At 41.2% G+C, this 14,679-nt stretch overlaps 1 protein-coding gene across 2 annotated transcripts in view; it reads left to right on the forward strand.

Annotated features, from left to right (window-relative positions):
• Window positions 1-14,298, forward strand: part of CDH20 (cadherin 20) — a 38,681-nt gene extending 24,383 nt beyond the window's left edge. For both annotated transcript variants that reach the window (XM_062569845.1, XM_062569846.1), the window contains 4 exons: window positions 2,306-2,427; window positions 4,330-4,447; window positions 10,927-11,178; window positions 12,858-14,298. In XM_062569845.1, coding sequence (XP_062425829.1) covers window positions 2,306-2,427; window positions 4,330-4,447; window positions 10,927-11,178; window positions 12,858-13,357 — 992 coding nt within the window. In that variant the 3' untranslated portion in view covers window positions 13,358-14,298. The remainder of the gene's footprint in view (window positions 1-2,305; window positions 2,428-4,329; window positions 4,448-10,926; window positions 11,179-12,857) is intronic.
• Window positions 14,299-14,679: the final 381 nt, after the last annotated feature.

A 14,679-nucleotide genomic window follows, 5' to 3' on the forward strand; every position in this document is an offset into this window, starting at 1 on the left:
AAAGCAGACACTGCAAAGGCTGTGCAGCTGCCAGGGTAGCCAGCACTACCTGGGAGGGTTATGTGGCTCAGAGAATGGCAGACAGCAAAAAGCCTTTCACTCCTTGGTCTCCAATTTAAATCTGGTCTGCATCAGTCATGAATGAATGTCATCACCATCTGCTTGCTGCAGAAATGATTTGGGCCAGCATGCTTTGGGATCATCTTGTATGAGAAGCTCAAAGCAACTGAAATTTGTTAGGCTTTCAGGTTTCACTGCAGCTCTGGTTCATCCATGCCAGCCATTTGCCAAGGCTATGAGATCGTTTCATGGTGAAGCTACGAAAAATTTATTAGAGTTTGAAATACTAACAGACATGAGCTTCATAAAGGAGCTCAGGATATATGAGCAAATAAAATTAGAGATTCACTCAAGCTTCACCTGAAATCTCTTTGTTCCCCACAGTTTTGTTCAGGACCCCAGTTCATCTGCTGAGGGGTAGCAGTTCTTCAGGAGCTTGCTGCCAATAGCTGAGCAGTCTTTCACATCTGAGGGAGCTTGCTAGACACCCAGGTTGTATCAGAGATAAAGGGCAATTTGAAGAAGCTTTGTACCCAGACTGAAAATGCTACAGAGGAATTTCATATGCAGTGCTATTCTCATCTCTGCAGCAGTGAAAATCTGCAGTGCTGAACTGTGGAACACACACTTGTACTTTCAAGGGAAAGATTTTCAGGACACTTGCCCAAAACCCAGTCAGCCAGCTTGAAGTTAGCAGGGGGATGTATCGCAAGCGTGCAGGTGATCTGCCACCTATGTGTAGACGGTTCCGGCATGCGGAGCCTTCCTGCTCCCTTTTCAGGAGTGAGGAGTGTTCATGACATGGTATGATCTAACCCCATCTGTTTTGATGCTAGTTTTATTTTCAGCCATGAAGAGTCATTGCAACTGTATGTATCTTTGCATATACTGAGTATATAAAAGCTATCCCTGTAGCAGCAGTCTAGGATGAGAGCAATATGAAGGCATATATGCATACATGCCATTCATTGACTCATCCTCCTTCAATCCTCAGTCAGTTTTGTTTTGTACATGTACAGTACAATATTTTAATTTAGTGAATATTTTTAAATGTCATAGTTGCATAGTGCATTCTTGAATAAAGCTTTTAGTTTCAGAAGTTAGATCAATACTACTAAGAATATAAATGTCGGCATTCATATGCCACAATGACAAAAGCCTCAGCAAAATATGTGTGTACACATGGGAAAATGAAGGATTAAATTATTAGTTAGTGAGAAACAATAAAGTTTAAGAGTAAGTATCTTAGTGATACAGCATGATACATGCTTCGATACAGCGGATTAAGCCTTTAAGGGAAATCCAGAGTGTAAGAAAATTCTCTATTGTTATTTGAACATATCATTTCATGCTATAAAGGGGAATGTATTTTGGGATAAATGCCTAAGGTGGTATTGCTAGAGAGAAGCAAAAGCTTATAAGAATTTTCTGGATTTTCTGACCTCCTAATCATAAATTTATTTTTTGTGCTTGGAGCTTCATTTTATCATTTATGAGGGGGGGAAAGGCATTCTGGGGCACATAAACACAGAAAGAAAAGAATTGTATTTATTCAGTGAACACTAAGATAAGAAATTGTGAAGATATGTGAAACAATGTGTAGATTTACTGGAGAAGAGAGCTAATGATGAACCAGTAGGACAGAAATATCACAAATGATGTCATGCAGAATGTAAAATTTTCATTGCAATTTTAAGCTTCAGTGAAAGCTTTTCTGAGCAATTTCATGTGTTCTTATGTTTTAGCCTCCTGTAAAAAGTATTAAAAAACTGAAAACAATATTTTTGTCTTCAAGGTATATAAAATCTGAGGAAAAATACATCTGAATTGCAGAATTATCATTTTCAACAAGCTCTAGATAACAAGCGTATCCTTAGAAAGAAGCTGTTCCTAACTCCTGCCAGCAATACCAAGGCTCAACAAACAATATTTCCCAGTCAAGCTGTAACTGCAGGGCATTGTCTAAAACATTTTTTACAGAAATAAACCCATTGGACTAAACCAGGCTGAAGACATTCATACCCGAAGGAATTTGTTTCCAAAAGATGGAAACCAAGGGTAGACAGGAGGGCATTTGGAACGTAATTCTTAGTCATACCGTCTGCAAAGGACCAGTTCCAGATGAAAGAATGTCACTTAATGCAAGCCGGTAGCAAAAAGCTGGTTTACCTCTTCAGTAGAGTGAAGAGCAGCCCCTCGCCCTTGCCAGAAATCCCCTTTCTTTACTTTGCTCTCCTTCTTCTAGACAATCCCTCTCAGGTGGGCAGCGTCACAGTGACAGTGAAAGTCCTAGACGTGAACGACAACGCGCCGGAGTTTGCGAGGTTCTACGAAGCTTTTGTTTGTGAAAATGCAAAAGCTGGCCAGGTGAGAAATGCTGGTGATGCCCGCGTGAGGGGTCAGTGTTGTCTGATATGGAGACACTGCTTTGGAAGGGGCGAGCATTTAAAACAGGACTTGGCTAACCAAACATTTCATCTGGACTCTCTTCAGCAGCTGGCCGTGAATGCCCCTTCTGAGGCCTGGCAGACCTGCCCTGCAGAGGCAAACACATCACACCAGTATTAGCATCATATATAGCACCTTTCTTTCTCCCACAGTAATTTCCACACTCACTGCACAATACACGTCATTGCTGGAAAAAAACCCTCCTTTGGGAAGGTGCCAGCAGGCAAACACCCAGTATGTCTGTAGCAGCTACAAAGAGAAGAAAAATGTTTCAAGAAATGCCGTGGATTCAGTTGGGCCCATGTGTGACAGAAAAGATTTACTTTTAAAAGATCTTATTTATAGGTGGCTTAAATATCCCTGACTTATGGAAGCTGGGCATAATATACTACAACAGCTTCAAAGGGATGACAAGCTGAATCCGTTTTGCCGGGATGTGAACCGAGGATTACAGAGTCGTAGATAACACAGGACTCCCAGCTTCCCATACTGTAAATCAATGCCTCCAGGCAAGCTGTGGTGCCTCTGTGTTCTTCTCTCTTCCAAAAACCCATAAAAGCCCTTGAATAAGGTCTGCCTCTGCCACAGACAGACATGAGCTCTGCCTCACTGAAGTTGGTTGGAGCTCGGGGGGACACAACCTGGCACAACCTGGCACTTCGCCACCCAGCAGCCACAGTACAGACTTGGTCTCTAAACATGCAGTTGGCTAACATAGCTTAAGCAGGCAGGTGCACAACTCATGATTTGTGAAGGAAGAAATTATACTAGCAATATCACAGCCCATCTCCTGACTTCACTGAAGCTTCTCCAGTCTTGCTGTGAAGCAGAATGAAATAGCAATTCACTGCTGTGACAACTGTCCTGAGATCAGTCACATACAGGATAATTTCATCCCAATAATTGAAGGAATCCCTAACAGTACAGGGAAAAAAAAAATCATTGTCTGCTTTTTTGGGTATTTGAAGGGAGCATGTTCTAAATACTATGCTTTTCAAGAAATGCATTCTAATTTGGACTGCTCCTTTCACTGAAGAAAGTCAATACGGTTGCCACATTTTGAAAAGTTCTGAAGACAGTTTTAATTTGCTAAATGAGGCTTTATGAATCTGTCGCTGCTCAATCCAAAAATAATTTTGAATGAAAAAATCCAGGTGAAGATTTATTCCTTGTCTAAAAAAGTGTCAGAATGTTTAATCAGACAGAGTTATAGCTCACTGTGGCTGAAGTCATTATATCTACTTTGCTAAACCTCCTTAGTAAGGTGACAAATCTTTCTGGACTTAGTATTGTCTTAGTTTCTTTCCACAGTGTTATTTGTTGCATATGGGGAGTGTTTGCTTGGTTACATTTCCTTTCTTTGTTTTCACTGACTTCTTAGGAATAGCTTAATTGATTTAAAAATGAGAGAGTGATAAAAAAAATCAATCTGGAGTCCTTTTCTACCTACAAAATGAAGCTGAAAATAAGTATGGGCTTTCTTACAAGTTCTTCAGTGTGGAGTTTCTTTTCTGAACACCCTGGGGCCTCAAAAGAAAATAAAAATATGTGAGAGGAGATACGGAAGCATAGGAGAGAAGTGTTGTTATTTTAATGAAACTATCTCCTGCTTTGTTTAAAAGTGATTTGCCTGATCACAGCAAAATAAAATGAAGCCTACAAGGTTTTGCGTCGGTTCAAAGTCATCTCTTGTCTCTCTGTAAGGACAATTCTATTCTAAAGCTGCAGCTGCTTTTGCATACATCTAGATAGAAAGTTCAATTCTTGGACGGTATTGGGGTTGCTACTCATCTGCTTCTGCTTTGTTCTTGTGCTCTGCAGCTGATTCAGACAGTGAGTGCCGTCGACCGGGATGACCCACAAGAGGGTCAGCACTTCTACTACAGCCTGGCCCCTGAGGCAGCCAACAACCCCAACTTTACTCTAAGGGACAATCAAGGTAATCCGAGTGGACACAGACAGTTAGCTACTCTAATTTCTAGTGCCTCAGTTGGTCTTGAGAGGCTCTGACTTACAGTGTGTGATAAGACTGCCATTTCAAATAATAACAAGTGACACCTGCTCCTTAAAGGCAGTGATAAAATGACATATTACTTAATACACTTGAAGGTTAGATGATATTTGCCCGCTATAAATGTTCTCTAGAAATAGGCCCCTTTTTCTTCTTCAAGGAAATGTGGCAGTGCTTTGTGCAAATTCAGTTCTTGTGGTTATGCTGCAGGCATCTCAACTTACCAGAGTGGAAACTGCATTTGTTCAAAAGGAGATGCTTGCTTAAAGGTAGGATAGAAACTGGAAGTAGGAGACAAATCTGAGGGGAATTACATTGCTCTTTTATGTGTCTTTCATGTTTCCTTCCAGGCACAGACGAGAAGATTCCTGTATTGTTCCAATATTTTTCTCAAAGCTCTTTTCTTTTTCCTCTTTACACATACTCAGCTATTGCCTAGAAGAGGGAGGGAGGAAGATAGGGAGGAGATGAAGGGGATGGTATATAGAGCCTCAGGGAGTAACATGATGTACAGCTAAAAGTCCATGTAAGATAGGCCAAGCAGAAACTGAAACACCAGTAGGGAGACTTGTAGCAAAGTGTTGGCCTTTGAGTTTTCTAGCCTGTGTAATTTGCTTCTTTTCGAGAAGTTTTGGTGGTTTTGGAGCCTGCAGGAAATCCTCTCTGTTGGCAGGCCTGCATATAGTGGCTGCTGACAGGGGAACATTGTGGGCAGACAACAGCGCTGAGGTCAGATCCGCAACAGCCTTCAGTGGGAGAGAGGGAAGACTTGACTGAACAGCTGCAGTTTTGAAAGTCAATATCCAGAATGTGATGTACTGCAAATCTGGAATAAACAGGAAGAAAAGCATCTGTAGCATCTGTGGCCAGCCTCCCAGTGGAGTGCCTACCCATGGTCCCATGTAAACACATGGGTCTGCTTGATGCACTTACTGCCACGATCCCCTATCAATGCCTCTGCAGCCATACGAGAGAACAGTATATAGGGTAATGCAGAAGGCTCTACCTTCACTAACCAAGCATCTTAGAAGATGCCACTTGCAGAACTTGCAGCCTCTTCCACAGTATGCTATCGCGTAACCATCCCAAAGCAATCTTTCGCATAGGGCTTCTGAAGCCTCTCCACACAATTTCTTGTGATTTTCTCTCTCTCTCATCCTCATTTCCTCTCTCTGTCTCTCTTTCCCTATATATATATATATGTAGCCTAAATACATAAACACATAAAATGCAACCATTGCTGAAACATTTGGCAAACTAGGCTCATTTCATCCTCAAGGCATTGCGCTAAAAAAAGCAGCTCACAAAATTCCCAGCATCAGATGCACTTTTCCTGTCTAAAGCCATACTTGCTATAATTTATAGTGACAGCAGTGACTGAATGGCTGTGCCTCCCGCTCTCTCAAAAATACCAGTTTTCCAGAGAAATATATCACAAGAAGCTTAGGGTACTGTTGGTTACAAATCTGAAACAGAAATGTTAAGTATCAAACCACCGACTATTTGAAATATACACAGTAAGGATTATTTTACTGCCTTAGCAATTTGGAGCGCAGTAGTCAGTTCAGTAACAATAATTTATGTTTATATTTTCATCTAGGGACCACTAAGTACTATATAAATTACAAGACTTAGTCACAGAGGGGACAGATATATTGAATGTTACAGGATGGCACGACAGGGAACAGAACCCACCTTGCTAGTCACAGCTTGTGCATCTAAACGTGAGAAAGCAACACTTCCCAAATTGTGGGAAGGTACTATTAAAATTAGCAGTCGTACTGGTTACTTGGTTGCCCAACACAGCAGTAAGAGATATGCAGTCTTCCTGGCAGCAATTAAAACCTTGATTTATACTAAGCAACAGATAGATCACAGTTTGCATTCTGATGAGCTGTTTTACATATTTCTTTGGCCCTTGTCGTAATAGTCTCTGAGAACTTCTTTTTAGCCTATTCATTTTCCCCATATCTGTGGCAGACAGAGAAATCCTATTGTCTCCACTTTATTGGATGGGAACATGGGGAAAGGATAAATTAAGCTACTTAGATCCCTGATTCTCTCTGAGTTCAGTAAAATCAGTGGGAGATAAACATGTAAGCAGCTGCAAAGATCTGGGGCTAAATGACTTCCCAAGGCCATACAGGATGTGGTCTCCCAGCTCTTAGGTTGCTGATCTAGGCTTTGGCAGAGCCATCTTCTCCCCCTTCTAAATCCAGGTGAGATTATGCAGGGAAAGAATTGGCACAACAGTTTTACTGTAAGAATGAGATGACCAATAAAATAAACTTACGGCATTTCCAAATTAAATTTTGAGCTGATCTTCTGCTGATCCTTAAGCTGTTGGCCTCCACAGTTGAGGAAAAGGAATTAATGGAAAGTGTAGCCATATTAATGGGTGCAAGTGTCAGTGTCATATCACTGTCAGGCATGTCATTGCAGGTCCCTAGCAGTCTTCCTCATTGCATTTAAACTTGTCCTATGAAAATTGTTAGTTATTTCTTCCCTTCCTTTAAACTGAGGTCTACCTCATGACAGAGAACAAAGATAATGAGCTGAAAATCCCTAAGAAAAAATAAAATCCCTTCCTCAAGTTAGTGGAGTCTGGAATGTCTGCTTCCCTGTACTCTTTCTCCTAGTTCTGGTAAAATATTGCTTTCTATTAATCATAATTATTACAATAGATTTTAAAAAGCTAACAGAAGTTGTGGGAAATATCACCAATTCTTCTATAGGCTTATGCAAAAGAAACAAAGCCTTTTTCATGGCAGGAGCGAAGGTTAGCTCTTTTCTCTGCATTTCAAATTATGCAGTGATTACTTCCCTGACCTCTCCAGAGAGGAAAATCACTTCCAACAGAGCAGAAAATGGCAGGAAGGAGATGCTCCATAGCTTGCTCTCCCAACCAGATGAACACACCAGCCTGCACACCAAAGGGAGGTTTGGCTTTCACGCTTCTTACGATCACAGGGGTGTGGGACCAGCCACTACAGGTTCCTCAGTGCCTCTGCTCAGCGCTGCAGCTGAAGGCTACCATCTTCCTCTCGGTGAGCCAAAGCCGCTGCATGGAAATCTGTGATGCAAAAATAATGTATATTCTTACGTTCAGGTTTTTTGTTTGGGTTTGTTTTTTGTTTTTTTTTTAATAATGGGATTTTCATGTGCTCACAAGCTCTCCTCTCTTGATGGCTGGGGCTTAGCAGATATCAAGATATCATGTTTGCAAAAAAACTGTATATTCCAGTTTCTGCCATGGCTCATCACATTCCAGCATGTCTTTGCACTGCAATACTACATCAAATCGCATTGGCTTTTCAAGAGACACACAACAAGATCTGGTGCCAACATACTGCAGTCGCAGAGTAAAAGGTAGAGTCATTGTTTAGGGGTAATTTGGATGCCTGCCTGGGACAAAGCAAATGTAATGCTGAGAGTCACCAAGGGGAATTATATCAGCAAGAACAGTTAAGACTTGGGTGATATTGTCAGCCTATCGCAGAAAAAAAAAGAAAGAAAGAAAAAGAAAACATCCAACATTTTATTATAGAAACTTGTTTTTCAGCTTGAAGAAGAATTAAGGTTAAAAACACGTGAGATCTCCCACTAACTAATTTTACACAATTTCACTGTCACTGCCTGTAACTTCTTTTACAAGCAAAGTATGACTAGCCCAGAATAACAAAGACTTTTTCCCCTCACAAAGAGCAACTTCTCATAAAATGAAGGTTTTCTGTCACCTGGATGGAATTTGTGAATTTTATTATAAATCAATTTAAAAAGAGTGGTTTTTTTCACTCAGGAAAGAGAAATGCAACCATGCTACCACATGGTTTATCTTTTTGCCAAGATGACTCAGACATTTCCATTGACACAGCATAAATCCAGCTACTTTGCTATTCCCTGCCCTTTGCGGGCTGCTTTTTCTTGGGATAAAACAGGCACAGCACTGGAAAGATTTGGTTTTAATTGCTGGGGAGCACACACTAAGAGGCATGGAAGCAGCCTGCAGATGAGAAAGGATTTGTGGGTGCACGGGGTGGGGTGGGGGTTGCAAAAGGCAATGATTCCCCATCTGCAGCACACCTAGGGCTCATGGGGAGCCTAATGGTGCTGTTCTCCAGCTGGTCTTGGAACCTGTTCATGAAAATCACCTACTTCTGTCTATACCTGCTGCACATTTTCAGAGCTGCGTGGTGTATCAAGGGGTGGTGAAATCAGTAAACACTGATGCATAATCAGTTTTAATCAACCTTGGGCATCTCATTCTACATCTGGTGCTATCTGGTGGTTTCCCTCAAAGCCCTCGCTTCTGGGATCACGCGACTTAACAAGACACTACAATATCATTACATATTCTCATACAGACACACACTCACTTCAGAATTTTATGCTTTCAGAGTAAAAGCTTGAAATTGCATCTAAGTGCAAGAAAGAAAAGAGCCTGAGGTTGTTTTAAAAATATCATATCACAAATTCAAAACAATCTCATGAATTGTGTAGACTGATCTCTCAATATTTAAGTGTGCCAGTACTGTCTGATGCCATAAGATTTGTATCAAGAAGTGCAGAACTTGTAGCATAATCCAACTGTAGCAAGTCTAGCTTGTCTTTGCATATATTCCCTAGCTGGCCATGTATAACATTCCACTCTCGACCATTTCACTCCTAAAGGCCATCAAATGTTTTCTGATGTTTAGACTACAGCAGATAATAAAGCTGATTCACCTGCAAGCAACCTGAGTCTCTGCGTTGAAGAAACTCACTTAGGTTCTAAACTGTAGCAGTGAACTGACATGGAAATATTATGAAAAATCAAATGATTCCTTGCAATTATTTGAGGGTTTTTTTATGTTCTGCTTGTGATCGGGATTCTTGCCGTTTCCAGCTAGCAGCTACATTGTGCCATGCCACCCAGGAATAGCTGATGATTTCATGCATACCTAAGCACAGTAAATGCAAGTCCTTAAGAACCTGAAGGTGCAGGTGGCCAAACTGTGACTTCTTTTGAACCAAAGAAACAGGAAACAAAATCAAGTAGTAAAAGAAACTCCATGAAGTTCAACTCACGAAAGTCCCAGAGCATCATTGCACAGGGTCAGAGCTTGCAGGTCTGCCAAAGAGAAAAATCACCTTTGCTTTCCATTTATTTTTGATGTCCCAAGACCTGCAAAAATGTTTGTGAGGAAGACCAACTTTTATGTTTGTTCCTTAAGCTCCTTTTTACCACTAGTTGTACAGATCACATAGGAGACATTCAGCCTTATCTTTCTATTTCAACCTTACACCTCCTAAGAGTCTGTGAGGCCACAAAGATTGAAAGTCAGCACTGGTAAAATCATCACTGGCCTCCAAAGGATTTTTCCTGGCATTTATGAGATGAGAATTTAAGAGAACAAATTCCTAAATCCATTTTTTTCTAATTGAGAAGTCAGTGCCTAGTCTGCACTGAGAATCTTGAGGGTATGCATAGACAGGAATTCAAAGGCCACTAGGGAATTCTGGCATTTAAAAAAACATATTGATTGTGAAGGAAAATCCCCAGAGGTAGAAATTTCCTTTGAAATGGAATTTCAAAGTAACTTATTGTTTGGTTACTCTCTTTTGAATACTTTGTTTCAGTAGCACTGTTTTGAATCATTTTGTTTCATGTTCTTATGTTAAAGAGATGGCCACACTAAATGAAGTGGAATGGTCAAATCCAAGGAGAATAATTCTGACAATGATGGAATGAAGCATACTGACTTTTTCAGTGGCAAAGTGGCCAGTGAAATCACACGTGTTTGACTGAAAAATGTTTAGTTGCAGATTTTCAACTTGCTGCTGTTTTAAGAAAACAAGCTGATTATTTTCTTTGCCTTCTTGTTGCCTCAAGCAGATGGACTCAGAAAGATCTGGTCAGCCTGCCTGAGAAGTCTTTCAGGAACAGGGTGAAAACAAGGATGAAAACATCAAAAAACATAAAGAGAACCTTAACATGTCTCCAAAGGTTATACACAAACATCTCCAAAATAGTGGCAGCACTTAAGAGTGAGGTCTAGAAAAGTTGCTGAGCAGGAACAAACAGGAACAACAAGTTGCCTTTAATTGTTAATTTATGTCATGCCTTCTGAAAGCTATTTTAGCTAAATCTGAAGGCTGTGAGTTTGCTCTGGCCACTTTATGTCACAAAGGGTAAAGGCAGGTTATAAGGTGTGTATGCCTTGCAGGTCTCACAACTATGGCTGGAGAAGACACTGGAACAGGGAGGCAGAGGCAAAATGCTGATTAGTGACAAAATGATGAAAAATAAAGGAAAAATAGAGAGAGGATAAATATATGTGTGTCTAGAGTTGATTTTTTTTTACCTTCCTTTTCTAATTAATGTGTTTACCCTGTAAATAAGCTCTTCTTTCTATTTATTTTCCTAGACAATACAGCATGGATTTTAACAAGGCGATCTGGCTTCAGACAACATGAGCAGAACACGTTTTACCTCCCCATCCTGATCAGCGACAACGGCCGCCCCATGCTGAGCAGTACCGGCACGCTGACCGTGCACGTGTGCAGCTGTGATGACGATGGCATGGTGATGTCCTGCACCGCAGAAGCCTACGTCCTCCCTGTCAGCCTGAGCAGAGGAGCCCTCATTGCAATCCTAGCCTGCATCTTTGTCCTGTTAGGTAAATGTTGGCTTCTCAAGAGGAGACAACCTCTTCTATTCGGGCCCGTTTTCTGATTCACAGAAGGTGAAGGCTGTGCATAAGCGTGTGTGGGTGTATATGTGTGTGTGTATATGTATAAATATATATTTATATACACACACACACACTTATGCATTAATATATGCATATGTATATCTAGACACACACTTACATAAGGTATCAGAGCAAGGAACAGAGGATGTAGTCAACTGCCTATAACTTCAGATTGTGGGAGACGTGGTAAGGGGTGACAAATATGATTTGCAGATATTTCTGCCAGAGTCCTGAAGTGCGAAGCCACCTTGTGCAGCAGTGCTGTCTGAGAAAGAGTATGTTGGGAGGAGGTAACAAGAAGCTATTGCTGGGGACAGGTTATACCCTCACCCACAGCAGTTTCTGATCCTACCCTCTCACAGGAAACAGGAATGCAAAATCCTGTTCTGCCTCTTGCCTCCTTTTGGTAAGAGATATACACTCCCCCCGAGTCTTTTGCCCTTGAGAAAATATATTTAAATAATGCCTTTGCTGTTTTGAAGTCTTCTCCATTCATGGGGGATGAGTTGAAGAGGTATTCATATAGCTAAAAGTGTCTGCAGGAAATCAACACCAGACAAGGCAAACCTCTCTGAGGTTGCCTTATAGGGACATTTTTCTTTATTGAATCATTTTCCCTGACTTTCTTAAGAGAATGAAGAAGGAAACTTTGTATTGTGGGGCATGAGAGGGCATTCTATTGGTTAGATTTTTGACATACAGATTGGAGCAAAACTCCTCAAAGTTCTTGAATTTAGTTGCCCCGGAGCTTGATTTACAAGTTCCCTTATGGGTGTTATTAAACTCTCCCAGTTCCATTGTTTTATTCAAATTTGTGTTATCTAGTTCATTGCATAGTCCCATCTCCATAATGTATCATCATTCTTATTTCAAAAACAGCAAAGGAGCTGAGCATCTTGAAGCTTCTTGGTACCTGTATGATCAGTTCTTTGCATGCTAAAAAGCACCTGCATCTTGATAGCACTGAGCAACTGACAGTAGGTCTACTCATCCCAAGGCAGTGCCTTGCAGATAAACAAGAACTGCTTTGGAGCAGTTAAAGGAGCTAGCTTTGCATCTTGCAGTATATACAGAGCTATCACCATGATGCCTAGGCACCATCCGTCACCAGCTCAGCATTCCTCCATCTATGTCAGGTGCAGAGCCCAGTGCAAGATCCATTCCCAAAGCAGGCTGCAAAAGCTAGCTACAAAGCAGGAAAATAATGACCTCTGTAGAGCTGTGTGCCACTGTAGATAAACTCCTACTGATGTCTGATCTGGTTGGTTTAAAAGTAGTTCAAGTATCTCTACAGTGCACAGCAAGCAATCCTGGATAGACATGTCCTAAGTGTCATCAGGATATAAGAATTATGGTGAGAAAACAGACAGATTAACAGGACCTGAAGGTACTAATTTTGACTTGAAGGAGTATAGATTTCTACATCTCTCCCCCCTCAAACAGCACAGCTCTTCAATTCCCAGGGGCTCACCAGGGGAAAATGGAGCAGCAGGCAGTTTAAACCCATTGCTAGAGTGCATTTTGATAGCCCCACCTTGCTCCACTGAGCAAAGCAAGATCTGCTCTCACTGCAAATGATCTTGTATCTTGGTTGCCTCTCACAGTGCTGGTGCTCCTCATCCTCTCCATGAGACGGCACCGGAAGCAGCCATACGTCATCGATGAGGAGGAGAATATCCACGAGAACATCGTCAGGTATGATGACGAAGGTGGTGGGGAAGAGGACACCGAGGCCTTTGATATCGCTGCCATGTGGAATCCACGGGAGGCCCAGCTCGTGGTCAAAAACAGGCAGGACATGCTCCCTGAAATAGAGAGCCTCTCCAGATACGTGCCTCAGACATGCATGATGGACAACAATGTCCACAACTACGTGCTCGCCAAGCTATACGAAGCTGATATGGACCTCTGGGCTCCTCCTTTCGATTCCCTTCAGACGTACATGTTTGAAGGGAATGGCTCAGTGGCAGAGTCGCTCAGTTCCCTACAGTCGGTCACAACAGACTCAGACCAGAGCTATGACTACCTGACAGACTGGGGGCCACGCTTTAAAAAGCTGGCTGAGATGTACGGTGCCACAGACAGCAGCGGGGCTCTGTGGTAACGAGCAAGGAATTACAGAGGGGTTTCTATGCGAAACAAAGCCCAGTTAGGTCCATTCTCATCAAATGCTTCCATGGACATTGGTGAGGCCTCCTAAAATAGCAATACGGTGCTTAAATGAGAATGGGAAGAAGGGTGTGAAAGAAGGTCTCTGTGGATCAGCTTTACTCAGTTAAATTAAATCACATCTTGAAACAAGGAGAAACGAAAGGAAGAACTTTTTTCTGGTTTTTGCAGCAAAATTTGAAAGCTCCACTCCTGGAATATAATGACATTATTCTCTCTCTCTCTCTCTCTCTCTCTCTTTCCCTCTCTCTCTCTGTCTTTCTCTCTTTTATATACGGCAGCTTACTGAGTTCTATACATCTGTATACAAAGATCTGTAAACTCCAATTGTAATCTCCAACTCACTGATAAATTACCAGCACAGAAAAAGTGGTTCCCAACTAGTTACTTTTGCCCCATTAAAAAAAAAAAAAAAAATGTTTGATAATAAAAGAGAGAAAACACAAAGCAGAAAATTGAAACTGGAACCGGAGAGGGCTCCTCATAAACTAAACCTCCTTTCTCTGTTGCTAACAGAGTCCTTTTTTACTCCTTTAGAAACAAGGCTGAGTTTTTTTTCCACCTGGCTGAGAGAGCTGGGGAAGAGGATTTGAATTTCTGCTCTACTTTAATGGTTGATCTGTCATTGATGTTAATACTAATCCATCTCCTATCGAGTTAGTGTAAATTTATTCTCCTCTCAGCTCTTTAAAATCATGACACTGCTAAACTGCTCAGAACAAAACCAGAGAATCTGCCTCTTTTGCACTGTAGATGTCTCTTCCATGTGCCAAATGTGAAGATTAGATTCTACCAATGAAAGCCAAATAAAATTAAAAAAAAAAAAAAAAGAAAAGAAAGAAAGAAAAAGCTGTATTTGGTAACTACATGGGTTAGATGGGCTTTCCTAATCTGTGTGAGGTCAATCCAAGGGATGTTTACATACTGTAGATAACCTACTTGAACAAGTGCAGTATTATAGACCAATAAATGGATGTAAGAAAATTACATGTATAAGTTTTGTATATTTGTTAATTTTGGTAATAAATATGATGTACTGCATACAGTACAGTACCTTAGCACCTCTTTTAATAAAAGTTAAATGGAAGGGAAAGTCTGATGACAATTTATTGACTATTATGCATACAACAGTTAGTGTTTATCTATGGCTTTACTGCCACATGCCTTGGGACTCAGAAGAAATGGTTAATCATCGGCACTGTGTCAGGGAGACAAGCCTCAAGTGTGCAGGTTCAAGCAGATTTTCTGCTTCTTTAA

The sequence above is a fragment of the Rhea pennata genome, chromosome 2, assembly GCF_028389875.1.
Source record: "Rhea pennata isolate bPtePen1 chromosome 2, bPtePen1.pri, whole genome shotgun sequence".
In the NCBI taxonomy this organism is placed as follows: domain Eukaryota; kingdom Metazoa; phylum Chordata; class Aves; order Rheiformes; family Rheidae; genus Rhea; species Rhea pennata.